This window comes from Mobula birostris, chromosome 6 (assembly GCF_030028105.1).
Source record: "Mobula birostris isolate sMobBir1 chromosome 6, sMobBir1.hap1, whole genome shotgun sequence".
Taxonomy (NCBI): Eukaryota; Metazoa; Chordata; class Chondrichthyes; order Myliobatiformes; family Myliobatidae; genus Mobula; species Mobula birostris.
The window spans coordinates 131351348-131378395 of NC_092375.1; the positions used below are offsets into that span (position 1 = coordinate 131351348).

Consider the following 27048-nt stretch of genomic DNA (forward strand, 5'->3'; position numbering starts at 1 on the left):
CTACGTTGCATATTATTACAGGTTTGGTATGGGGTTTTTACACACACACACACACACACACACACGTTACCATTTGTTGGCGGGGGGGTTCAATAAAGTGTACGTTAGAAGTAATTCACTCATATTGATTTTTGTCGACACTCCTACATCGGTGACCCTGATGCTCTTCTGAATGATTCTGTGACCCTGACGCTCTCCTGAATGATTCTGGAGTGATTTCGCTTATTTTACAATCATGGCTGCAAACACTATTGCTCTCAAGCTCCCTGAATTCTGGCAGGAACATGCTGCCATTTGGTTCACTCAGGCAGAGGCCCAGTTCGCAGTGTGGGGATTCTCGCAAGACAACATGAAATATTACTATGTCGTTGCAGTGTTAGACAGCTCTACAGCGACCAGGGTGATGAGAGTCTTACAGCACTCCCCAGAAATTGGCAGGTACAAGACTCTTAAGTAACTCCTAGAGACTTCCGAAATTTCTGAGTGTGAGCACGCCCACCAGCTCCATACCGCCCGGCTTAGGCGACTCCAAGTTGATGGAGTTGATGGACCTCCTTGGCGGACATCGGCCGTGCTTCATCCTCGGAGAGCTCACCTTGCAACAACTACCAGGCGAGGTGTGTCGGCTCTGGCTGGCTCTCCCCTCAAAGACCTCCGGGCTCTAGCGAGAGAGGCTGACCAGGTGTTTTCTGTCACCAAGAGGGCTTGTGTGATCATACGGCTTGACGACTTCGTCGCCTCACCGCCATCAGAATATGAGACAATCACTGCGGCTCAATGACGGTCTCCCACCCTGTGTTTCTACCACGTGCGGTTTGGGCCAAGAGCTAAGAAGTGCTGCCAACCCTGCAGGTTCAGGGTGTTAGTAAACGGAATGGCCGGTGCCTGTTAGCTGCTATGGGCATTGGCAGGTCAGGCAGTTTGTTGTTCATTAGAGACTCTGTTTCCAGGCGCCATTTCCTCTGTGGCACAAGTGCTCAGGTGAATGCCCTGCCTGCGTCTAAATTGGATGTACGAACTGGGGAAGATGGACCATCTCTCGAGGCTGTGAACAGCAGTGCCGTCTTGACGTCTTCAGCAGGCAGAAATTCTGTTGGAACTTTGTGTTGGCAGCGGTGTCTACACCCCTGCTCTGCGCCAACAGCCTTCTTGTTGATGTCCAGAACTGGCACCTCGTCAACGCAGAGACTGTCTACTCCTTCTCCAGTACACTCAGCACCACTGGCACTTCAAAGTTGTCCAGCACCATTTCCGCCTCCTCCGACTTCTCATTGAGTTCCCAGATCTGACTGAGGCCACCTTCTCTTCCTCCACTGCTAAACACGGGGCGGAGCACCATGTCCTCACCACTGGCCTGTCCGTTCACGCACGCACCAGGCACCTCGACGCGGAGAAGCTAGCCGTCACCAGGGCTGAGTTTGACACCATGGAGTGCTTGGGCATCATCAGGCGGTCCCCAGCAGTCCATCGGCTTCCCCTTTCCTCATCGTGCAAAATCCCACACATACAGGATTTCTCTGCCTGCCTGGCAGGGAAAATTATCTTCTCGAAGGTGGACCTCATTCGCGGTTATCACCAGGTCCCTGTCCACTCGAGTGACATTCCTAAAACCATTGCTATTACACCATTTGGTTTGTTTGAGTTCCTTCAAATGCTATTTGGGCTGAAGTATGCAGCCCAGACCTTTCAGACCTCATGGACAGTGTTCTCAGGGATTTTCCATTGCTATTAGTTTACCTAAAAGACATTTGAGTACCCAGCTCTTCTAGGGACGAACATCTCTTACACTTGAGAACCCTTTACAAACGCCTTAGTCAGCACGGTCCTGGCGAAGTGCCAGTTTGGACTGTCCATGGTTGATTTCCTCGGACACCATGTCAATGCAGCAGGGTCAGTTCCCCTGCCAGCTAAAGTTGAGGCCATTAAGTGGTTCCCTCGGCCAGTCACTGTTAAGGCCCTACAGGAGTTTTTGGGCATGGTGAACTTTTATCACCGTTTTTTTTTCCCCCAAAGCAGTTCATGCATTCCCTCTACGAGGCCCTTAAGGGCAAAGTGCCCAAGCACGTCATGGACTGGATGGAAGAAAGGTCCAAGGCATTCTTGGACACTAAGCAGGCACTGTCTAATGCAACGCTGCTGGCACAACCCCTCCCAATCGTGCCAATCGCGCTCACCATGGAGCGGTGCATAAGTAGTTGGTCAACGACATTTGGCAGCCTCTCGCTTTTTTAGCTGTCAGCTTTGCCCCCGTGAGCACAAGTACTGCATGTTCAACCATGAGCTTCCTGGCCTGTACCTGGCGGTGAGCATTTTCGTTTTCTCCTTTTGGCTTTTACCGCTTTTGTGGATCATAAGCCCCTAATATTCGCCATGGCTCAGATCTCTGAACCTTGGTCGGCTCGACAGCAGCACCATCTTTCTTTTATTTCAGAGTTCACCACGGACATCCAGCATGTCACGGGGAAGCGTAACCTCGTGGCTGACTGTCTTTTCCGGTCCTTCACTGGTGCTGTCCATTTGGGCGTGGACTACACTCAGATGGCAGCAGATCAGGTTTCGAACCCAAGTGTGCAAGCGCTGTGTTTGGCAGACAGAGGGTTGAAATCAGTAGACATTGCTTTCAGTGACAGCAGCATTTCAATGTTCAATCACCAGGGCGACTGAGGCCGGTTGTGGCAGCCGGCTGGCGGCGGCGTGTTTTCGATGCGGGTCATGGGTTTTCTCACCCGGGCCAGAGGGCATCGCAGAAACTGGTGACAGAAAGGTCTGTGTGGCACGGGCTTAAAAAGGACGTCAGGGACTGGGCTAGTGGTTGTTTGGGCTCTTTTCGCGGTCCCTGAGTGGTGTTTCGACCATGTGAATGTGGATTTGGTTGTCCCGTTGTCCCCATCCTACCGGTTTACTCACCTCCTCACCATTGTTGATAGGACTACACGTTGGCCAGAGGCAGTGCTGCTGTTGTCCATTTCAGCCGCGGAGGTGGTGGAAGTTTTCACTGGCTCTGGACTGGATCGCTCAGTTCGCAGTCCCAACGGATGTCTCTTCAGATTGAGGGACACAGTTTACGTCCAAGCTTTAGGGTGCCGTTGCCCGTGATCTGGGGGTCAAACTGCACCAGACTGCAGCTTATCATCCTCAGGCCAATGATCTGTGCGAGCAGTTATATCGTTCAATGAAAACCGCTCTCCGAGCATGCCTCAGTGACGGTTGCTGGGTGGACAGACTCTGCTGTGAGTCATGTTGGGGTTGAGGACGGCTCCTAAGCTGGATCTTCAGTCCTCTTCTGCAGAGCTCATTTTCAGGCAACCCTTGCGGACACCGGGAGAGTTTTTCCCTAACATCCACAGCCCCATGGTCCGCTTCGCATCAGCAGTCGGCTTTTAAAGACCGTGTCAAAACTTTCGCTCCGGTACCCATGCTGTAGCATGGCCTGCCGCGATCGCACCTGTCACCAGGTCTCCAGAGACAAACCATGTGTTTGTGTTGGAAGCGAGGGATAAGTTTTTTTTTAATACGCTGGACTTTGGAGGTATGTCAGACAGCGTTTCTGTGGATCGTCTCAAGCTTACCCATTGGGCCCCGGACTCTCCAGTGGAAGTGGCACAGCCCTTGTGGGGGGGGGGGTGCTGTTGGTGGGGGTTTCAATAAAGTGTACATTTAAAGCAATTACACTCCTGTCGATTTTTGTTGACAGTCCTGCACCATTTTATTATGAGCCAGTTTGATATTTAGGACCTGAATTTGAACAAGTTCTGTACACTCTTAAAATATTTAACAATGGTGTTTGGATGTTCAGCCAGACTGGTGTGAACTGAAAGGGTGGGCATCTCTCTTATTTTTTTCTTTCAAACAAGTACACAAAAAAGATTCTCAAAATTAATTAATGCACAAAAGCAAACAGAATTACAGAATAGCTACAGTACTGTGCAAAAGTCGTAGGGACATGTAAAAAAAATCTGTAAGGCAAAGATGTTTTCAAAAATAATGAAATGAATATCAAAAAATACTATAAAGAGCAGTAAACAGTTTAAAAAAATAAATCAAATCAATATTTGGCGTGATCGCCATCTGCCTTTGAAACTGCATCAATTCCCTTTGGTACACTGTCGTACAGTTTTACAAGAAAATCAGCTGATAGGTTGTTCCAAGCATCCTGGAGAATTCGCCACAGTTCTTCTGCAGACTCTGGCTGTCTCGTTTGCTTCTGTCTCTCCAGGTAATCTCAAAGAGGCTCAAAGATGTTGAGATCAGGGCTCTGTGGAGGCCATACCATCTGAAACCATACAATAAATCTAGGGTCCTTAAGACTTTTGCACAGAACTCTACAACAAATTTAGTTATTCTTTTACCTTATAGTCTAATGGAGTCATTAAACTCTTATTACAAATACAGTGGTGTTTTAATTCATGTCACATGTGTCTCTCAGCTAACATTTAGAAGCGGTAACATGTAGTTTCATATGGTCACTAATTCCATAAAAGAAAAAAGTAGCTCTTTGATTTTGATTAACTTATGAGATACGATGGTAATGTTAGCTCTAAAGATACAGTACATATGACTATCAATGAGAAACTACTTAAAATTATGAGAGATGTGTGAGCCAATAAACAGTGGCAGTTATGAGGAAGAAATGTGCTGAAGTTGTCTGATAGAAATAAAAAATGGTTTGATTACGAGATTTTAAAAAATCCATAGTTACCCACTAATCCAGACTGACATTGGTTTTGTTAGGCTTCTTTTCATTTTCTGTTCTTCCATATCCTTCAGGTAAGTCTTGAAGTTCTCCTTTGCAATTTTGATCATGAGATCAGTTTTCACATCAGAAATAAAACCATAGTAACTCTAAAGATGTAAAAGACAAAACAGAACAGCAAATTTCTTAATTAGGCTTCAATGCAAGATTAGGCGATCCTTTATATAAACAATATTTAATAGAGATGATAGCCATAGTCTATTCCACCCCTCGAATGAATGTCTCACAGATCTCTTTTTCTCCTGCTGTCCCCTGTTGAATACAAGTTCTCTCCCTTCTGATCATGCTTGACCTCTCTCCCCATCTCTCTCTTTCTCATTTAACCCCAAACTTTATATTCCTTTTTATCCTAGATTCTGACTGCCAATTTCCTGAGTGACTTTTGCCCTAGTCCTTGGAAAATATGCTTTATTCATTACTGCTTCATTTCTTTTTATTTACTCCTAGAATAGAACTAATGAGCTCCTCCTTGAACGAGACCATACATAATCGGTCAGAATCGTACAGAATTCTGTCTCAAAACACTACTTAGTTCAGTGGTATAGCTTTTTGGATGTTTACATTCTCCTTTGTTATCCTATTACTTAATCCATATTCTACCCCTAATTTACTTGTTTCAAGTGCTATGATTTGTTATCATATTCCTGGTAGATTTAATATCCCTGTTCTATCCAATACTATCCATCTGCTTTAATTGTTACACCTTAGTCTAAAATCAAGCCCTGACTACCACATTGTGCAAGTTTTAAACACAATTCTGTTTCAACACATTTTTTTGAAGTTAGCATTGTTTTATTGAATTAACTGATCATCATAGTTTGTTTTTCATCCTGAGTTACAAAATACACGAGGACTAAGATGTTAACTGTCCTGTGCTATCACCAGTGGGATCATCAGTTGATCTGCCACCTGTCTTCAGGAGTTTCGGCCCGCTTATGATCAAGACTCCCTCGAGGTGGTGGGCCAGTTCTCATCCTTATACTATTATAATACCAAACTAATACATAGCCAGAAAATGCCGGAAACATTCAGCAAATCATGCAGATATGTGAAAAGACAAACAGATTAAAGCTTCAAGTTGATGACCTGTTGTGTGCTTCCTGCATTTTTCTTATTTTATTTCAAAAATCAAATTTATTGTCATATGCAAAAGCGTATGTATGCATAGGTACAGCAAAAAACTTACTTGCATCACAAAATGTTTAATTAAATACAATTTATACAAAATTATACAAGAAAGAACAATTAGAACACAAAATCCCATAAATTCCATAGTACAAATTAAACAAAGTGGTTACAGTGTTGCTATACAGAGGTAGTGATTGGAATTCCGGGTGGTTCAAGAATTAAATGTTTGAAGAGAAGTGGCTGAAGGTTCTTGAGCCTGGTGATATGCAATCTCAGGTTTCTGTATGCCTTGCCTGATGGTAACTGAGAGAAGATGGCATGGCCTGGATGGTGAGGATTTGGTCAGTGATAGATGTTGCCTTCCTGAGGCAGTGCCCAATGTAGATCAGAATCAGAAACTACTAATGGTAGGAAGTGATGTTCTTATGATTTATTGGGCAGAGTCTACCACACTGTGCACCTTCATATGTTCCTGAGCATTCAAATTGCCATATCAGATTATGATGAAATGAGTCAGGATACTTTCAACAGTACATACATACTAGTTTGTTAAAGTATTCTGTAACATGCTGTATGTCCATAACATTTTAAGAAAGTAAAGATATAGTTGCGTCTTTCTTGTGACTACATCTTTGCACAGGGTCCAAGGACAGGTCATCCAATATATTAATGCTCAGGAATATATTATGTCCCTGTTTCAACCAATGGTACAGAGATGGAGATGGTTGAGAAATTTGAGTGTCTAGGTGTAAATATCATCAATTTGTGCTGGTCCTCCCAAGAGAGCATCATGGCCAAGAAAGCATATTAAAGCCTCTACTTCTCAGAAGGCCTAGGAAATTCATCATGTCCTCAATGACTCTTACTAATTTTTACAGATGCACCATTGAAAGCATCACAATTTTGTATGGCAACTGCCTCTGCCTCAACAACAAGAACTTGCTGAGAGCTACAAGCATAGTTCAGTCAATTGTAAAAAACCGCCTCCCCACTTCCCACTGCCTTGAGAAAGCAGCCAACATAATCAAGGACCCTTCCCATCCCAGTCATTCTCTCTTCTCCAATCTTCAGTTGGATAGAAGATACAAAAATTTAAGAATACAAACCACCAGACTCAAGCTTCTATCCCACTATTATCAGACTCTTACACAGACTTCTCATACACTAGAAGTGGATTCTTTATCTCCCAATCTACCTTGTTGTGATCCTTGCACTTTATTTGACTAACTGAATTGCAGTTTCTCTACAATTGCAACACTATATTCTACATTATATTTTTCTTTTTACTACCACAACATACTTATGTATGGGGTGATCATTTTGGGTGGCATCCAAACAAAGCTTTTCACTGCATCTTAGTATGTGATAATAGTAAGCCAATAACAAAGGTGTAAATTTGAAGGAACTTTTCACCATACAGGAGAATAAGAGTGCGCTGTGGCTCCTGTTCTCTAACCAAACAACATGCTCACAGGAGTTGAGGTGTTATGTTGAAGTTGTACAAGATGACCAAATTTGGAGTATCCTGTGCAGATCTGACCACCTACAGGAAAGCTTGAAGGAGTGCAAAGAAATGACAAAGATGTTGTCAATACTTGAGGACCTGAGTTATAGGAGAAGGTTAAATAGGTTAAGGCTTTATTCCCTGAGGCACAAGAGAATGAGGGGAGATCTTAGAGGTGTACAAAATTACAAGGCATATAGAAAGGGTGAACACATACAAGCATTTTCCCTTCAGGTTGGGTAAGACTAGAACTACAGAGTGAAAGGTGACATATTCAAGGGGAACTGGAAGGGAAATTTCTTCACTCAGAGATGTGTGAGTGTGCAATGAGCTGACAGCAGAAGTAGTAGATACAGTTCAATTGAAACATTTAAGAGAAGGTCAAGTAGCTACATGGATGAGAGGAATTGGGAGAGATAAAGTTTGGGTGCATATAGCCCAGGCGAGACAGAAGATTGGGTTGGCAAGGACCACAGTAGTCTGTGACTTTATGACTCACCACATACACTAAGTTACAACACAGCTAGGAACTACTAGGATTATATATCGTCTTGCAACTTTTCAAAAATTTGGCACATTTAGTTTAGAAAAAAAACTATGGCAAAGAAAAATAATTCATCTTCTAACGTATTTTCAACTTGCAAATGGCAGTTTGCACAAATTAGATATCCTACCTGCACATACTCCATAAATTCATTGAATCCACCTAATAATGATCCCTTTCCTCCACGGTCCACAAGTTCTCTCCATATAATTGGGGAATGTTCATGCTTCCAGTTATTTTTTTCACATATTGATTCAAGCCATGGCTAGACAAATATAATACGCAATAACATAAGGTATTTGCTTTCTTGGATTTCAAAGTTAAACAGAATTGGTTACAGTGGAGGGAATGTACAATGTTAAAAACAAAACCAAAGAAATTTTTATTACTGTGGAACAGAAAATCTTTCTAAGTTATTATACTAAATGTAGATATTTTACAATTGTGCCCTTCTGAGTACTCTCTGCTTGTGTGCCTCTGTATTCCCACAATATAATCAAAACTGCTGCTGCTGTTCTGGGACTCTCCCGATCCATCATATACTAGGGAAAGAAGTTGGAAGCAATAAATAGTTTCCTCAAATGCCACTCTGCTCCTGGCAAATGAAGCTGGAACATCAAAACATCATCTTGGTAAACCACTTCTGCACCATCCCCAAAGCCTCTGTGTTCTTCCTATAATGGGACAACAAGAAATGAATGCAATACTCCAAATGCAGCAACCAGAGTGTTATAAAGCTGCAATACAACTTTCTGACCCTCAACTAATAAAGACAAACATGCCACATGTCTTCTTTACTGCCCTAACAAGCTGTGCAGCCTCTTTCAAAGAGCTATAGACTTGGACCCTAAGATCCCTCTCTACATCAATACTGTGTACTGCCCCTTTATATTTGATCTCACAAAATACAATACCTCACATTTGGCCAAATTAAACTCCATCTGCCATTTCTCCACTCATATCTGCAACTTTCCCATACTCTGCTGTATCCTCTACACTACCTACAACAACACCAATCTTTGTATTGTCTGCAAACTTACTAACCCACCCATCCATGTTTTCATCCATTGTTTATATACTGTGTATCACAAACAGCAGAGCTCTCGGTATAGATCTCTGTAAACACCACAAATCACAGACCTTTTAGCCAGAATGTCCCATCAACCTCCACAATCTGCTTTCTACAAATAAGCCAACTCTCTATCCAAACAATGGATTCCATGCATCTCAACCTATCATATTGAACACTGTCAAATGCCTTACTAATATCCATGTAGACAATATCCACAGCTCTACCTTCATCGATCACCTATGTCACCTCCTCAAAAAAGTTACTCAAGTAACTAAGACGTGACTTACCCCACACAAAACCATGCTCTCCCAATTAAGCTATAGCTCTCCAAATGATCATAAACCCCATCCCTAACAATCCTCGCCAATAGCTTCCTTCATTAATCTATAGTTACCAGAATTATCCTTACTACACTTCTCAAACAACAGAACAACATCAGCTCCTCACCAATCCTTGGGACATCTCCTATAGCTGAAGAGGACTTAAAGATCTTGGTCAAGGCCCCAGCAGTTAAATCTCTTGCCTCTCTCAATAACCTGGGGTATATCCCATCAGGTCCTGGGAACTTGTCTACCTTAATGTCCTTCAACAGACTCAACAGTACCTCTTCCTGAATTTCAAAATTGTCCTACCTGTGATAATATTAGCATACTCTGCACTGACCTCACTATCCCCCACCTACTTCTCCTTGGTGAATATCAATGTAAAATACTGATTTAGGACCTTGCCCACTTCCTTTGCCTCTGAGCAAATGTTCGTTCCTTTATTCTTGAGTGGTATAACCTTTCCCTAGTACCCGCTTGCTCTTAATGTACAGTATGTATAGAATACTTTGGGATTATCTTTAATCCTATTTAGCAAGGACTTTTCATGGACCCTTCAGACACTCCTAATCCCCTTCTTGAGATCTTTACTACCTTATTTATAATCCTCATGGGTCCTGTCTGATCTTAACTTCGTACACCTTGCATGCATTTCCTTTTTCCTTCCTGTCTAAATTCACTACCGCTTTCATAATCCAAGGATCCCTTACCTTACCATTCACATTGTTCCTCCTTACTGGAATATACTGTATCTGTCCTGTACACTGTACAGTTGGTCTTTAAACACTTTCCATGTGGCAGATGTGGACTTGTTCATCAACTGCTGTTCCCAATTAACTCTCCCTAGTTCTTGCCTAATATTCTCATAGTATTAGACCCTGTCCTAATTTACTACTCTATTGTGAGGTCCATATTACCCTTATTATAGATATCTTGAAACACAATGGAATTGTGATCACTGTTTCCTAAATGTTCTCCCACTGAATGGCCAGTCTCAATTAAAATTGTTTTACTTTTCTTTGAAACATTGCCATCTACTTCATTTGCTGCTTCTCTATTCTTCCCAGTAGGTTAGATGGCACTAACCACAATTGTGTTCAAAGATAGTAATGCATTGTGAGTGCTGCCAGAGTAAAACAAGCAGTAGAGTTTAGAGTTGTATATTATTTAGAGCTTCATCATGAAGCTACAAATTAAGCCTCAGCACATTTGCTTCTTTCAGCCTTCTTTTAATACAATTCTCTACTGCTTCATTGGAAGCTACATGATATGAAGAACTCAACTGTTAGATGAAGTTGGTTCATCACCTAAAAATCTCAAAAACATAGGAAGTAAACTATGATCCATTACTGGACAATAATACTGCTAGTATTCCACAGATGGTAAAGATCTGCTTCATGGTGGCAAATATCTACATGTTTGTCTTTCATCCCTTTGAGTGTGCATCAATGAAATGCTACCCTTTTGACTAATGTCCACATGGATTAATTGAAATGCTGATTAGGCCATTATCGGTGTAATTTTGTTTCCAGTTGGTATTTCTCTATACTACTGGAAAACTATATAGAATTGTACAACTTATCTAACTCTTATCCAACAATTCCCAAGTACACAAAGCTCCTTGCAGTCACATTGAATGTTCCCAATTTAATTTGTAGTTTGTTTACAGTCTTTCTCTGACAGCACATGAAATGATTACCTAATTTAGTCCCCAATTTAAATATCCTTGATTTGTTAGTAATTCAAACTTGCAATTATAAAATGGTTGTAAAACTTTGCTTAGACACTTGCCCAGACTATGTTCCTACATCTGCTTTGGATCTACAGCTTTCTAGGTCACCTGACAATTCTCAAAGACTCTTACTGTGAATTATGCCTCCACAAATTACATTGCGGAAATTCAACTTTCACGACCAACATCAGATGATTTGTGGACAGAAAAAAAGCTTTATGCAGTAAATATACAGCATCTATGTAATTAATTTTCAAACATGTTAACCAGTGTTTTCCTATTGTTCAGTATAGTCCAATACAACAAAGGGTAACCCAAGACTCTGACCATTTTAGCACACTATATTCTACACCTGTCCTAAGACCTGCAAGTCTTAAACAAGACAAATGATGAAACTGCAAACAACAGAAATTCTGCAGATGCTGGAAATTCAAGCAACACACATCAAATGATGAAACTGTTTGTTATATGATGCCTTCCATAAAATGGAGCCACATGTTGCTGTGCCAATCTACATTTCCAGTGACTTTGTCAGGAGTGTGACCTTAAATTCCCATCTTTTCCCCTACAGCCATTAATTTAATATACCCAATTTATAGCTTTTTGTAAATACAAAGTACTGTGGGTTGAAGTATTTCTTTCTCCAGACAACTTTTGCAAACGAGACAGCTGTAGTGTAGGTTTCTGTGGAACTACTGAGTAGGTAAATGTGAAATATACCATAAGACTATAAGACATAGGAGTAGAATTAGACCATTTGGCCCATCGAGTTTGCTCTGCCATTCAATCATGGCTGATCTTTTTCTCCCCCTCCTCAGCCCACTCCCTGTAATCTTTGATGCTGTGTCCAATCAAGAACCTATCAAGCTTTGCTTTAAATACACCCAATGACCTGGGCTCCACAGCTGCCTGTGGTAATAAGTTCCACAAATTCACCACCCTATGGCAAAGGAATTTCTCTGCATTGGTTTTAAATGGACATCTCTCTATCCTGAGGCTGTGCCTTTTCGTCCTAGACTCCCCCACCATGGGAAACATCATTTCCACATCTACATTCAACATTTGAAAGATTTCAATGAGATTCCCCCCTCATCCTTCTAAATTCCAGCGAGTACAGATCCAGAACCATCAAATGTTTCTTGTATGATAACCATTTCATTCCCAAAATCATCCTTGTGAACCTCATCTGAACCCTCTCTAATGCCAGCACATCTTTTCTTAGAAGAGGAGACCATAACTATTCACAACTTTCAAGGTGAGGCCTCACCAGTGCCTTTTAAAGCCTCAGCATCACATCCCTGTTCTTGCATTCTAAACCTCTTGAAATGAATGCTAACATGGCATTTGCCTTCCTCACCACCGACTCTACTTGCAAGTTAACCTTTAGGGTGGTCTGCACAAGGATTCCAAAGTCCCTTTGCATTTCAGAGTTTTGGATTTTCTCCCCATTTAGAAAATATTCTGCACATTTATTTTTTCTACCGAAGTGCATGACCATGCATTTTCCAACGTTGTAATTCACTTGCCAGTTTCTTGCCTATTCTCCTAATCTGTCCAAGTCCTTCTGCAGCCTAACTGTCTCCTCAACACTATCTGCTGCTCTGCCAATCTTGATATCATCTGCAAATTTGGCAACAAAGCCCTCTATTCCATCATCAAAATCATTGATATACATCATAAAAAGAAGTGGTCCCAACACACTCCAGTGGAAAACCACCAGTCACTGGCAGCCAACCAGAAAAGGATCCCTTTATTCCCATTCGCTGTCTCCTACCAATCAGCCAATGCTCTAACCATGCCAGAAACTTTCCTGTAATACCATGGGTTCTTAACTTGGTAAGCAGCCTCATGTGTGGCAACTTGTCAAAGGCTTTCTGAACGCCCAAATATACAATGTGCACAGCATCCCCTTTATCTATCGTATGTTAAAGAATTCCAACAAGTTCGGCAGGCAGGATTTTCCCTGAAGGAAACCATGCTGGCTTTGTCCTATCTTGTCCTGTGTCACCAAGTACTCCATAACCTCATCCTTAAAAATTGACTCCTACACCTTCCCAACCATTGAGGTCAGACTAACTGGTCGATAATTTCCTTTCTGTTGCCTTCCTCCTTTCTTAAAGAGTGGAGTAACATTTGCAATTTTCAAGTCCTCTGGCATCATGCCAGAGCCCAATGATTTTTGAAAGATCATTACTAATGCCTCCATAATCTCTACTGCTACCTTTATCAGAACCCTAGTGCAGTTCATCTGGTCCAGGAGACTTATGTACCCTTGGGTCTTTCAGCTTTTTGAGCACCTTTTCCCTTGCAATAGTAACTGCACTCACTTCTCTTCCCTCACACCCTTCAACATCTGGCACACTGCTAGTGTCTTCCACAGTGAAGATTGATGCAAAAATACTTATTTAGTTCATCCACCATCTCCTTGTACCCCAATATTATTATTTTTCCAGACTTATTTTCTAGTGGTCCTATATCCACTCTCATCTCTATCTATCTTATTTATTTATTTATTTATTTATTTATTTATTCATTCATTCATTCATACTTGAAAAAGCTTTTACTATCCACTTTGACATTGTTTGCTAGCTTGCTTTCATACTTCATCTGTTCCCTCCTAATGATTCTTTTAGTTGTTCTCTGTAGGTTTTTAAAAGCTTCTGAATCCTCTGTGTTACCACTAATTTTTGCATTGTTGTATGCCCTCTCTTTTGATTTTATATTACTTTGACTTCCCTTGTCAGCCACGGTTGTACTATTTTGTCATTTGAATATTTCTTTGTTTTTTGAATAATCTATCTTGTACTTTCCTCATTTTTCCCAGGAACTCACACCATTGCTGTTCTGCTGTCATCCCTGCCAGCAGCTCTTTCCAATTTACTTCAGCCAACTGTAATCTCTTTTACTCAACTGAAATACTGCTATATCAAACTTTACTTACTCCCTTTGAAATTTCAAGTTGAATTCAATCATAATGTGATCACTGCCTCCAAAGGGTTCTTTTACCTTAAGTTCCCTGATCCCCAGTAGGCTTAATGACCAACTGCTCTAAAAAGCTATCTCAAAGGCATTCAACAAACTCACTCTCTTGAGATCCACTACCAACCTGATTTTCCCAATTGACCTGCATACTGAAATCTCCCATGACTATCATAACATTGCCTCTTTGACAAATCTTTAGTATTTCCCATTGTAATCTGTAGTCCACATCCCAACTATTATTTGGAGGTCTGTATATAACTGCCATCAGGGTCCTTTTACCCTTGCAGTTTCATAACTCAACCCACAAGGATTCAACATCTTCTGATCCTATGTCACAGCTTTCTAATGACTTGATGCCATTCTTTACCAGCAGAGCCACACCACCCCCTCTGCCTACCTTCCTATCCCTCCTATATAATATGTAACCTTGGACATTCAGCTCCCAACTACAACCATCCGTCAGCTATGATTCAGTGATGGCCACAACATTATACCCAACGATCTGTAAAAGATCATCCACTTTATTTTGTCCCTCCTGGGTAATACCATCAGCAAGGGTATCCCTTATCATTACTGCACCTCTCTTCTCACTCTTTCCCTTCTGCACTATGGACCTACACTCAGTGCTAATAACCTGGTCACTGTGGCATTCCCCAGAGAAGTCATCCCTCACAATGGTATCCAAAACAGTGTACTTATTATTGAAAGGAATGGCCACAGTGGTGCTCTGCACTAACTGCCTATTCTCACTTCTATTTCTCCTGACAGTCACCCAGCTACTCACCTCCTGCAACTTTGGGTGACTACTTCCCTGTAACTCTGATCGATTATCTCCTCCCTCTCCCGTACAAGCCGAAGGTCATCCATTTGCTGCTCCAGATCCCTAACACAGTCTTCAAAGAGCTGCAGCTGGATGAACTTCACACAGATATAGTTCCCTGGGAGACTCTGGGTCTCTCAGGACTCCAACATCTGGCATGAAGAATACACAACAGCCATTTACTACACTGGGTACAGTAAGAGAGGAAACAAAAGGAACCTTAACAGAAGCTTAATCAGAGCCAGCACCTCTTTCAAGCTGAAACTTCCTTTGAGCCAAAGCCTGACACGCCTACTCTAACCACTGACCTACTCCCAACAGTGGCCGTCCTGCTTGTCCCTTCTGTACTTGTAAAGAAGTGTTGCTGACCTGCAAGAAACCTCATCGTTGTGGCCTACTCCTGCTGCTGACTGGGCCGCTGGAACAAATTTCCTCAAGTAATATTCCTTTCTAGCAATTCTTCACTGCAGAGTTCAAAATTTGTGCATTTTCACTACTGTATTCCACCACAAGAATACATTTATCTTGAATATCTCCATCCCCTCCACAAAGGATATGAATAATTTGCAGACCATGTTATAAATCACCCAGTTTATGAATACACTCAAGTTCCTACTTTCTTTCTTTCCCCACTAAATCAGTGTTACAGTACACAAACCTCCAGCGAGTTTGCATTTGTACCCTTAGTGCAATAGACTGCTTACAGACTTATATCACTTTCCTTTCTTTAATTTCCTTTTCAAAAAAAAAATCAGTTGATGTAACTTTAACAATGAGTGCTAGAATCTATCAAGCAAACAAACTTCCCTGACCCTAGAATCTGAAAAAAAATGGACTAACTGATTCTGAAATCAGAGGACAGGAAATTCAGGAGCCGTTTCCTGCTGAGTTTCCATGAGACTGTGGAATTTGTATCCACACAATAAGGAAGCTGCATTTAATGGTATAAAAACATTAAAACCAATTGTTTTCCCAATTACAGGGGCTCCCCAGATTGTGGAAAGCCTGGCATACAGAAATCTAATTTTACACAATTTCTCACAGAAAATGTTAAAGCATTTTTCAAAAGAGGAAAGCTAGCTACAGAAACTCAGACCTCTTCAGGAGTTATGCAAAAAGGGTAGCAGCCAGTTAATTCAAAAGATAGCAAGTCTTTTAAAAACTTTTTGCATTTAACCTCCCCACAGTAATCAAACAGATACACTGATTTCAAGCATGCACCTACCAGTTCACAGTAGTACTTAGGAGATTTGTTTTGGAAACTGACAAGGCCAATCTCTTCTTTTACACTTCTAAAATGCCTTAAACAAACAATGCAACATCCATTGGTAATTTTGGCCATTGAAACTAGCCATTGAATGTCAGACATTCAGATTCCATACTACTGTAGCTATGCAGGGAAGACAATTAATAGATGTTCATGTTAATTGACCCTTGTTGAAATTGTTTGTTAATAACTCCCAGAGAAAAACAAATCAGTCCATAGTCCTCAGGAACGGAACTCTTTCTTAACCTAGTAGGGACTGCCTGTAATTTATTTAAACCTTTTCAAACCAGTACTCAGTGGGCCTTGGATAATCTCAGAATTCTAATAAATTGTATTTAACAATAAAACATTTACAGGACACATGAACTTCCAATGAAACTATTACCCTAACAGCAAGAAACATCTACATTTGTTGCTTACATCATAAGATGATTGTATAAATATATTCAAATATATCTAATAAATTCTGCTGTATTGGGGGGGCAGGTGGGGTAGTGAGGCACTAAATATCTTCCCTCCTCAGTATTACCATCAGTCAGGTTTCCTTAATTAAAGCTAAGAACAAATATGACTCTTTCCTTGGTACACTGCCCGGTGTAATAATTCAAAGTGTGTAGGCAGAGCTCACAAGTTAACTCTACATAGCTTTGCTTTTTAGTTCACCACTACAAAAGGCAGTAAATCCAAATGATTAAATAATCCTCATAAAGACATTAAAGCTGCTAAATGTGCTTCACCGGCATCTACTACATGATGAAAAGTCTCTGCAAAGTTCCATAGGTGCTCAGAAATCGATGCAATATTTTTCACATCAGCAACGCGAGGGCTTCCAGAAGGAATACAGAAGACCTTCATCAGCTATTTTGTTTTTCATTCTCACTAACAACAGTTCCCTAAAGAGCCCCTAACCTTTCTGCAGAGAGAAGACTGTCACATGATCCCTCGTTGAACAGGATATCAAGCTTGAAGGCATTCACTGGAGTCACCTTCATTAAAATTTGGTTATGAGAATGTATAGAGTTATAGGATAAATTGTAAGAATAATACTCCGGAATACATGTCATATGTTAATAGAGGTAAACATTTAAATAGGGAACAAAAAATTTCTTCACATAATTCATGATCAATGGAATAATGAATGGAATTAACTTGTAAACAGAGAAATAAGTTCTCTCAATACCAGACTTTAATATCTTCATAGATGGATGAATTTAAATGGACTTCCCTATCTGTAATTATTTGCCACTTCAGCAACTAAAAAGGAATCAAACCGATACTCAGAAATCACTGAGTTTGACAGTAATTCCTCCTAGTCGAACCTTGTCGTGGTTTGAATGCTTGTGTGCCTCAGTAACCTGGAGAGCGATGCTATGACCCTTGGTAGGGTCACCCATGTCAAACAGGTCAAAGGGTAGAGGCCAGACTAAGTAGTCCACCTGTCCTCCAGGTTCAGAGCTTCACCCTGACTGTTCAAGCAAAACTGTTATGAAAACAGCAATGAAGAATCCTTCTACATCTTGTGAGTGAGAGTACAAGGTGGAGGACCTTCATTGCTGCCGCAAACACCAGCAGTAAGTTAGCTAACAGTAATTCACTGGACCAAATCATGCTGATTGCCAGCTGGTAATTCTATGGCATGGAGGTACCTAATACAATGCGCGCAGCCTCTTGATTTACTGAGGCACACAAACATTCTAACATCAGATTCACCATTCATTTCAGGGGCACTCTATAGTTGACCGATTATTTTTAGAATTAAGATGTAACTCACCCGCCAATCTTCAGGATGTTTGATAATCTTATGAACCTTGAAATCTGGCAAGCTTTGTGAAAGATGGTCTGCCATAAGTTCACATTTAGCAAAATAAGGGCAATTTGCTCTGCCTGCAATGATTGAAATAAATCATGAACACTTGTAGGATCAGTGGTCTTGCTTTCTCAGATTCAGCTCTCTTTCACAATACTTGCTGATGTTCCTTCAGAATGCGTTAACTTGCTCCTAAAATTCATTTGTAAAACACACAAGGACCTTATTCTGTTCCTGTTTAACAACATGGGATACAAAACTGCAATTCCTGCGTTGCTATGGAGATGATACTTCAAAATTAGTTATTGGGTTATAACGTATTTTTCATCAATCTGAGATGCTCAGAAGTGCACGTTTTTTTCTTATCTATCATTCATTTGATGCAGCTTTTCTTTTTTATTCCCCAGGACGGGTTATACAATCTAGTTGCATGAGTATGATGAAGAGATTCTCAGGGTTGTTCAATTATGTGCCATTTGTGAGATACAGTGCTCTCACCATGGTAAGATTGCCATGCCATGCTCCATAAAGTTGTGGATGAGATCCACTTTTGGGCACCTTTAGATGTTACTGAATTACAAAGCTATAAGAGAACTCTTGGAGGCATGCAAGTTTTCCCTTGCACAATTCCAAGATGAGCATGGGACTTCTCCTAAGATTCAAGATTGCTTAATGTCATTTCCAGTACACAGGTGTAAAGGAGGATGAAATAATTGTTACTCTGCATACAATGTAGCACAAAAAAAAGAAAAAGAACACAATAAAAAAAATTAATAAATATAAAAGCATAAGATAGTTTATATACATTAATTGATTGCAGTTAGTGGTTGAAGGTGTTGACCAGCCGTACTGCTTAGGGAAAATATCTATGTTTGAGTCTGGTAGTCCTGGTGTGGATGCTATGTAGCTTTCCTCTTGATGGGAGTGGGATAACAGTCCGTGAGCAGGGTGAGTGGGATCCTTTGTGACATTGCTGGCTTTTTTCCAAGACCTTCCTGTACAAATTGTCTGCCCTTGACGGTGATTAGACTGGTTCTGGTGAAGCACTGGGCAGTTTTGATCACCTGTTGTAGAGCCTTTCAGTCCACCACAATGCAGTTTCTGTACCATGTAGTGATGCAGGATGTTAGGATGCTCTCTACTCCACATCTGGAGAAGGTTGGGAGTACTGATGTACATAGTCCAGCTCTCTCCAGTCTCCTCAGAAAGTAGATGCATTGGTCAACTGTACCAGTGATGCCTCCTTCTTTGACACTTGAAACAGATTTTATGCACACTTCGAGACATACAACACCACATCAGCCTCAAAAACTACCCCCTTCCAGGTGAGCAGCCACTGTCTGTAACAGTAGCAGATGTGAGAAGGATTCTTCAGAGCCTCAACCCCCATAAGGCTGCGAGGCCAGACAACAACCCAGGCCAGGTAGTCAGGGAGTGTGCCCACAAGCTCACAGACGTCTTCATGGACACCTTCAACACTTCAGTCATCCAATCTGTTGTTCCTGCATGATTCAAATCAGCCACCATCATCCCTGTACCAAAGAACTCTACACCTTCAGACATCATGAAGTGCTTTGAATGCCTGGTAATAGCACACATCAAAAACTCCATTCCTGCCACACTGAACACTCACTAATGTGCTTACCAACAGAACTGCTCTATCCAATATTGTATCGCACTGTCCAACAGTCACTTCTTAATAATTAGTATTAAAACTCATTATTTCGTTTGCTTTAAAATGTTCGTGGACGTGGATGTCACTGACAATGGCAGCATAAGTTGCCAATTCCCAATTATTCATGAACTCAGGTGGCAGTTTATAGTCAACTAGTAATAACACCTAGGCTAGAGTAGTTAAAGATGACAGTACTCCTTTTTTCTGAACATTTAGGGAATTTCATTGCTATTTCAGTATTTCTTGTCCTTATTTGCTGTCACATTTCCCTAAATTACAACATCATCAACCAGGGTGTGAACAGAAGTTTAAGTTTGATGATCTATGGAAGAGCATCTTTGAAATTATGAAGCAAACAAGTGCACACACATCCATTACCTCTCGGTTTTTAAGATGATTATAGATATGTATCCCACTTCCCCAACCCCCTGCACAATGTGTGCCCCTTCTGGTTACATACTACAATATAATAGCCTATAAATTATATATATTATGGGCACAGACCATTTGGGCTTTTTAGTTATCCACATGTAAATCCCATTCCAAACACAGCTTTTTAATTTATTCCTCATGCTTCATCTTTGAAACAAGCCATTATTTTCTTATTTCATTAATTTGCAAGACGTGAATTGGTAGTGTTTCCATTTCTGACCATCCCCAGCTGAGAGAGCCATATTGATGAGCATAGGGTCACTTGTACATCAGCCAGGTTCTTGTCTCTTGATATAAATACATCCTTGGGATACCAGCCTAGTGAAGTAATCATTAGGTTACATATGATGCTGAAACATCTTTATACATTACATATAATTTTTTCTGTTTTTACACTATTTTAATTTAACTATACTGTGCATATTTACTGTACTTGACTTATTTATCCTTTCTATGTTATCATGTATTGTATTCTACTGCTGCTGCTAAATTAACACATTTCACAACATACACTGGTGATATTAAACCTAATTCTGATTCTGATGTAATTATATGCAAGGAGGAGCCTTGCTTGCCTCAGTCTCTTCAGGGAGTGGTGCCGTTGCTGTGTTTTCTTAAATAAAAGGGTGGTGTTGAGGAACCAGGTGAGAATGTCCATTATGTGCACTCACAGAAACTTGTTGCTCCTAACTCTTTCCACGGACGATTCATTTATATGCAATGAGGACTGGTCACCCTGCTCCTTCCTAAAGTCCACCATCATCTATTTAATCTTGTCCATATTGAGACTCAGCATTAAATTCTATTGATTGTCCCTGTCCTTCCCCCTGCCACTTGTCCCTTTCTCCTGTACACTTCCCTTGTCCCCTGCTTCCCATTTTTTAGATCAGGAAGACACGTAGTCCTCTTTTATTGTCATTTAGTAATGCATGCATTAAGAAATGATACAATATTTCCTCCGGTGTGATATCACAAAACACAGGACAGACCAAGACTGAGAAAAACTAACAAAACCACATAATTATAACATATAGTTACAACAGTGTAACAATACCATAACTCGATGAAGAAGTCCATGATCACAGTAGAAGTTCAAAGTCTCTCAAATGTCCCACATCTCACGCAGACGGGAGAAGGAAGAAAAACTCTCCCTGCCACACCCGACCAAGATCCGACTCTGAGTCATTCAAAAACTTCGAGCTCTGATCAGCTCTCCGACACCGAGTACTGAGCGCCATCTCTATCTGAACGATTCGACCTCCATCTCAGTCGCCAACGGCAGGCAAAGTCAGGGATTTTGAGGCCTTCCCGCCGAAAGATTCCCGACCGCGCAGTGACGACAGCAGCGAACAAGCGTTTCAGAAATTTTTCCAGATGTTCCTTTGTGCTTTCATGTCCATCTCCATCAAATCACAATTGTCCATGGCCCCTATTTAACGGATACGATATCATTTTTCACCGGAGGGCTGCGCACGCGCGGCGCACTGCTATCGCCTCCTCCTTATTTTAACTTATTTAGAGATACAGCGTGGAAGTGGTGATGTGTTTTGAGAAGTTGGTGATGAAACTTATCAACTCTGCTCCAATCCAATTGTCCTACCAGAGCAGCAGGTCAACATCAGATGCCATCTCATTGGCTCTTCACTCAACCCTGGAGCATCTGGACTGCTAAAATGCATACATCAGGATGCTCTTTATCAACTACAGCTTAGCACTCAATACTACCATCCCCTCAAATCTAAGCTTCAAGAACTTGGCCTCTATACTTCCTTGTGCAATTGGATTCTCTATCTCCTCACTTGAAGACCCCAATCAGTTTGGATTGGCAACATCACCTCCTCCACAATCTCCATCAGCACAGGTGCACCGCAAGGCTGTGTGCTTAGCCCCTGCTCTACTCACTTTACACTTATGACTGTGTGGCTAAGCACAGCTCCAATGCCATATTTAAGTTTGCTGGCGACTCCACTGTCATAAGCCAAAAAAAAACGTGGTGACGAATCAGCATGCAGGAGGGAAATTGAAAATCTGGCTGAGTGGTGCCAAGGCAACAACCTCTTACTTAATGTCAGCAAGACCAAGGAGCTGATTATTGACGGTGCCTCTACTTCCTTAGGAGTTTGTGAAGATTCAGCATGACATCTAAAACTTTGACAAAACTTCTATAGATGTGTGGTGGAGAGTATATCGACTGGCTATGTTACAGCCTGGTATGGAAACACCAATGTCCTTGAATGGAAAATCTTACAAATGGTAGTGGATAGGGTCCAGTCCTTCACGGGTAAAGCTCTCCCTACCGTTGATTACCTCTATGTGAAACACTGTCACAGGAAAGCCGTATCCATTATCACGGACTCCACAACCCAGGCTGTGGTTTATTCTCAGGAGGAAGATGCAGAAGCCTCAGGACTCACACCACCAGGTTCAGGAACAGTTAATAACCCTTCAACCATCAGGGTCTTGAACCAAAGGTAATAGCTTCCTCAACTTCACTTACGCCATCATTGAAATGTTCCCACAACCCGTGGACTCACTTTCAAGGACTCTTCATCTCTTGTTCTCGATATTTTTTGCCTATTTATTATTAATATTTCTTTCTTTCTTTTTGTATTTGCACAGTTTGTTGTCTTGTGCACACTGGTTAAACATCCAAGTGCAGTCTTTCATTTACTCTATTATGTATTTACTGAGTATGCCCGCAATAAAATGAATCTCGGGGTTGTATATGGTGACATGTATGTACAGTAATTCGATAATAAATTTACTTTGAACTGTGAACTTTGGAATAGACCCTTCCCGCTCTTCGAGCCCAGCAACAACCACCGATTTAACCCCAGCCTAATCACGGGATAATTTACAATGAGCAATTAACCTACTAACCGGTATGCCTTTGGACTTTGGGAGGAAACCCATGTGGACACGAGAAGGAACGTACAAACTTGCTTCCAGGGAATGCCGGAATTCAATTCCGATGCCCCGAGCTGCAATAGCGTCCCGTGAACCGTTACTGTTGCATTTTTTGAACATAGACGGAATGAACTCTACAGCACAGACCCCAGTTACCTACTTCCAGCTTTGGCTTCATTTAACGCTCACGGACAAATCCAACTCACCTGCAACCACAAACTTCGCCATGTTGTTTGCAGTGTTGCCAAGCAACGCCAGCTGCCTGCCGGGCCTCATTTACGGGTCCCAGCTTCCAATCGATCCATCCGCCAGGTCTTTGTGGAATATAACCCCCACCTCAAAACGTTAAGATATGGAAGAATAGAAAGGGAAGATACAATGTATATTTTCAGCTTCGAAGAGCAGTGCAGAAAGGCTAGACAGCTTCCAAATCAGAGGGACGTATGAAATATTTACAGCCCTTCAGTCTTGAAAGGTGTCTATTTAAATAACATGATAAAGTTAAATGGAATAAGACAAAATGGTAAACCCCCCTTTATCTGACGTTTTTGAAACGAGACTATAAAACTTTCCAGATTATTGGATTGTTTATTCCAACATGTGTAAATATTCCAACACATACGTGTAATTCGTTTTTTTTAAGGCGTTACATTGTAGAAGGATAAATATTCGTGCGAACCCTGTAACTCTTAAGGGGCTTCCGGCAGCAAAACCAAATGAGTAACATTGAAGGAGCATGAATGAGTGAAGCCTTGGAGGACTGGAAGGGTGTACTGGAGCTGAGACCCCAGTGAGGCAGAAGGAACTGCAACAAGCATCGCCTGGTGAGCCTGGCATCAAACCGTTGGGATTTCTGAATAGTTGGATAGGGGATTATGAGTGTTTTAGTGTACTGCAAAACGGAAAATGTGAAGGGAAAGCACCCACAATGCTGGAAATAACTCAAGGGACATCTCTGGGGAGGGACACCGTTGATATTTCAGTGGTGATCTTTCATCAACATTGAGGTTAGGAATATGCATAAGGTTATCGGATAAATTGTAGGAATAAAACTTGGGGATACAAGTGACATGTTACTAAATGTAAACATTTTAAAAGGAAACAGAAAATGTTTTATATAATGGGTGATATGTGTATGGAATGAACTTGCAAACAGGGAAATGGGTTCACTCAATGCCAGACTTTAAGGTCTTTTTGTGTTGTTTTATGGCGGTTGACAAACCAGCTTTAAGGTACATTACCGCCACCTGCTAGACTTGTAGTGTTCCGATTTCAAACAAATATGTCCTGGAGTACTCTACTTTAGACAACCTAGTTCAGCCTGCTGATCTCTATTTGCATCACTCTGTAATTGCAATTCCTCTTGCAAATGCTGTATTTGCACATTAGCTAGCAGTGCTGCAAACTGCTTTTCTTCCCTAATTTTTGTCACACAGTTTTCAAGTAATTGCATTACCTCAATTACATTGATTTCATCTGTATCATTTGTAAGACTAAAATCTTCTTGTTTAAGAATATTAATTATCACATGCTTAACTTTTAAAATAGCTGTTTTTCAAGTCTATCTGCTGTTTCCAAGTTTTCCTTTACTTGAATCATAGCCTGTAGTTGTTTACTGAGATCTCGAAGTTCTTCTTCATTTCTTTCCATGTTTTCGTTTTATAATCTGAATGTAGATAATTCACTTTGCAACAATTGCTTTCCCTTTTGTAACTTTGTAATAAGTTCCTCCATTTTTCCAATCTCTTTTCCAACTCACAGTTGTTCTTATTGAGTACTTCTATTTGTTGTTGGAGTTCTGTACATTTACCCTGGGTTTCAACCATGTTTCTTGTATACATAAAATCTGAGGTTTTTCCTTGAATTCTGATACATATTTCTTAAATTCTTGACCATTTGTGCTAAGACTCCTTGCATTCCATTGTAAAATATATACTGCCATTAATATCCCGCCTCCCCTGCCTGTGAACTGTTTGATCCTTCATTCAGCGTTTCTTTGACTACTTCCCAACTAAGGCCTGTAATACCAAGATATATTTCTGCAGATGTTATAAGGTCTTTATAGATGGATGAACTTAAATGGACTTCCTTATCTGTAATTATCACTTCACCAATTAGATAGGAATGAGATAGACACTGAAAAATCACTGTGTTTTCCTTGTTCAGCAGTCCCTGGATGTCGAGATGTACCTCAAATGGTAGTACTTTTATCTCTGGATAGGAGCCTTGTTTCAGCCCCACTTGAGTTCAAATCACAAAATTTATGCTGACAGTCCAAGTAATAAACGAACAAAAGTTCCATCTTTATGCTAACACTTCTTTAAAAAAAAAACAACTCAATTTTCATTCATGGATGAAAAGATCTCAAGGCACTTCTGGACACGAAAAGCACAATCTGAATAAGATATTTATTTCTACCCCCCCCCCCCCCATCTCCCATGTTCCTATCCCACTCCCACCAGTTCTACTCATTTTCCTCCTCTTTCACTTGGTTCCATCTGTCCATCATTACCTCACCATCTCCCCCCTGCCCACCACATGCTCACATCTGGTACTACCAATCACCTACCAGCCTTTGTCTCACTCATCATTCTCATTTCTAAATCCTGACTATATCCCACTTGTACTCCTCCCCCGCCCAGCATCTTATTCTGGCTTCTTCCTTCTTCATTTCCAGTCCTGATGAAGGGCCTTGGCCTGAGTTCCACCAGCATTTTGTGTGTGTTGCTCTGGATTTCCAGCCTCTGCAGAATCTTTGTTTTTTTTTGATGTTGTTCAGTTCAGTTCTTTCACTGGGTTATGTTCTAGAAGTCCACTAGATGGGGCTGTGAGCTGACTTGTTTATTTAGAGATGCAGCCGGGTAACAACATGAAGCAATAAAAATTTGTCTGTGCAGAACTGTTAATTCCAACACTATATGCAGTTGAAAATAGATTTTACCCGCAATAAAATGGCCTTCACCAGATTATTTAATGTACCTCTGGAAATTTGAGTGGGTATCTCAGAGCATGAATCACATTTGTAGATTGGACTCAATTTTGCTGTCAGACCACATCACTTTGCTTCTTAAGTATTTGGTGTCAGTCTTCACTGCAGAAGACACTAGCAGTATGCCAGAAATTTGAGAGTGTTGGGGGCAGAAGTGAGTGTAATTGCTGTCAATAAGAAGGAGCTTGGGAAGCTGAAAGGTCTGAAGATAGATAAGACACCTGGACCAGATTGACTACACTGGCACCTCAAGGTTCTGAAAGAGTTAGCTGAAGATTGTGGAGGCATTAGTAATGATCTTTCAAGAATCACAAGATTCTGGAGTGGTTCCAGACAACTGGAAAATTGAAAATGTCATTCCACACTTTAAGGGAGGGAGGCAGAAGAAATGAAATTATAGGCTAGTTAACCAGACTTCAGTGTTGGTAAGATGTTGGAGTCTGTTGTGTATTTCCAACCTATCTTAGTACATAATTAGTGCATATGTCATAACTCGATGCTTAATGCTCTGAACATGTCTTTATTTCTCATTCTCACTTCCAAGGTCCCTCACATCACGTTGTTCTGTCCCAGACTGATGACATCATCACCATACTTGACAAGTGTCAAGTTACTTAACTGACCTTACCATTTCAATACATGACATTCCTCCTTTCCTGAGAAATGAACTTCAATGTTTTAGAACACATTCAACTCACAGATTTAACCATTTCAATTCAACAATATTCTCTGATACGCATGACTATAACCAACACATTTTTTGTTTCAACCTAATGATAACTCTGGAACTGAAAACTTCATTTTCAACTTACAACAATTTCAAAACCCACGACTTAAAGCTCTACTTCAGTACAAAATCGTTAAACTTCAGGGATTGTTTTCTAATCCTTTGAGGTATCTCTATTGGTTTCTCTTTGCTTTCAAAAGATTCAAAGATTCAAAAAACCTATTGTCATTCTAACCATACATCAGCTCTGCAGGGCAGAATGAGACAGCATTTCTCAGGGGCAGTGCAATAATAACACAACAAACGCAACACTAAATAATAAATATACCAATAAATAGTAAAACACAACAGCCACATGTCCGTTAAAATCAGTTATAAGTGTCCAG

At 41.0% G+C, this 27048-nt stretch overlaps 1 protein-coding gene across 2 annotated transcripts in view; it reads right to left on the bottom strand.

The window, feature by feature from the left end:
• Positions 1-23189, bottom strand: part of mdh1b (malate dehydrogenase 1B, NAD (soluble)) — a 48687-nt gene extending 25498 nt beyond the window's left edge. Inside the window, exons 1-4 of one of the 2 annotated variants that reach the window (XM_072262390.1) lie at positions 23153-23189; positions 17897-18009; positions 8060-8194; positions 4700-4842 (exon numbers count right to left, since the gene is read on the bottom strand). In XM_072262390.1, the coding sequence (XP_072118491.1) occupies positions 4700-4842; positions 8060-8194; positions 17897-18009; positions 23153-23174 (413 nt within the window). In that variant the 5' untranslated portion in view covers positions 23175-23189. The remainder of the gene's footprint in view (positions 1-4699; positions 4843-8059; positions 8195-17896; positions 18010-23152) is intronic. The other variant, XM_072262391.1, reaches the window with a different exon arrangement.
• Between the last annotated feature and the right edge of the window lie 3859 nt (positions 23190-27048).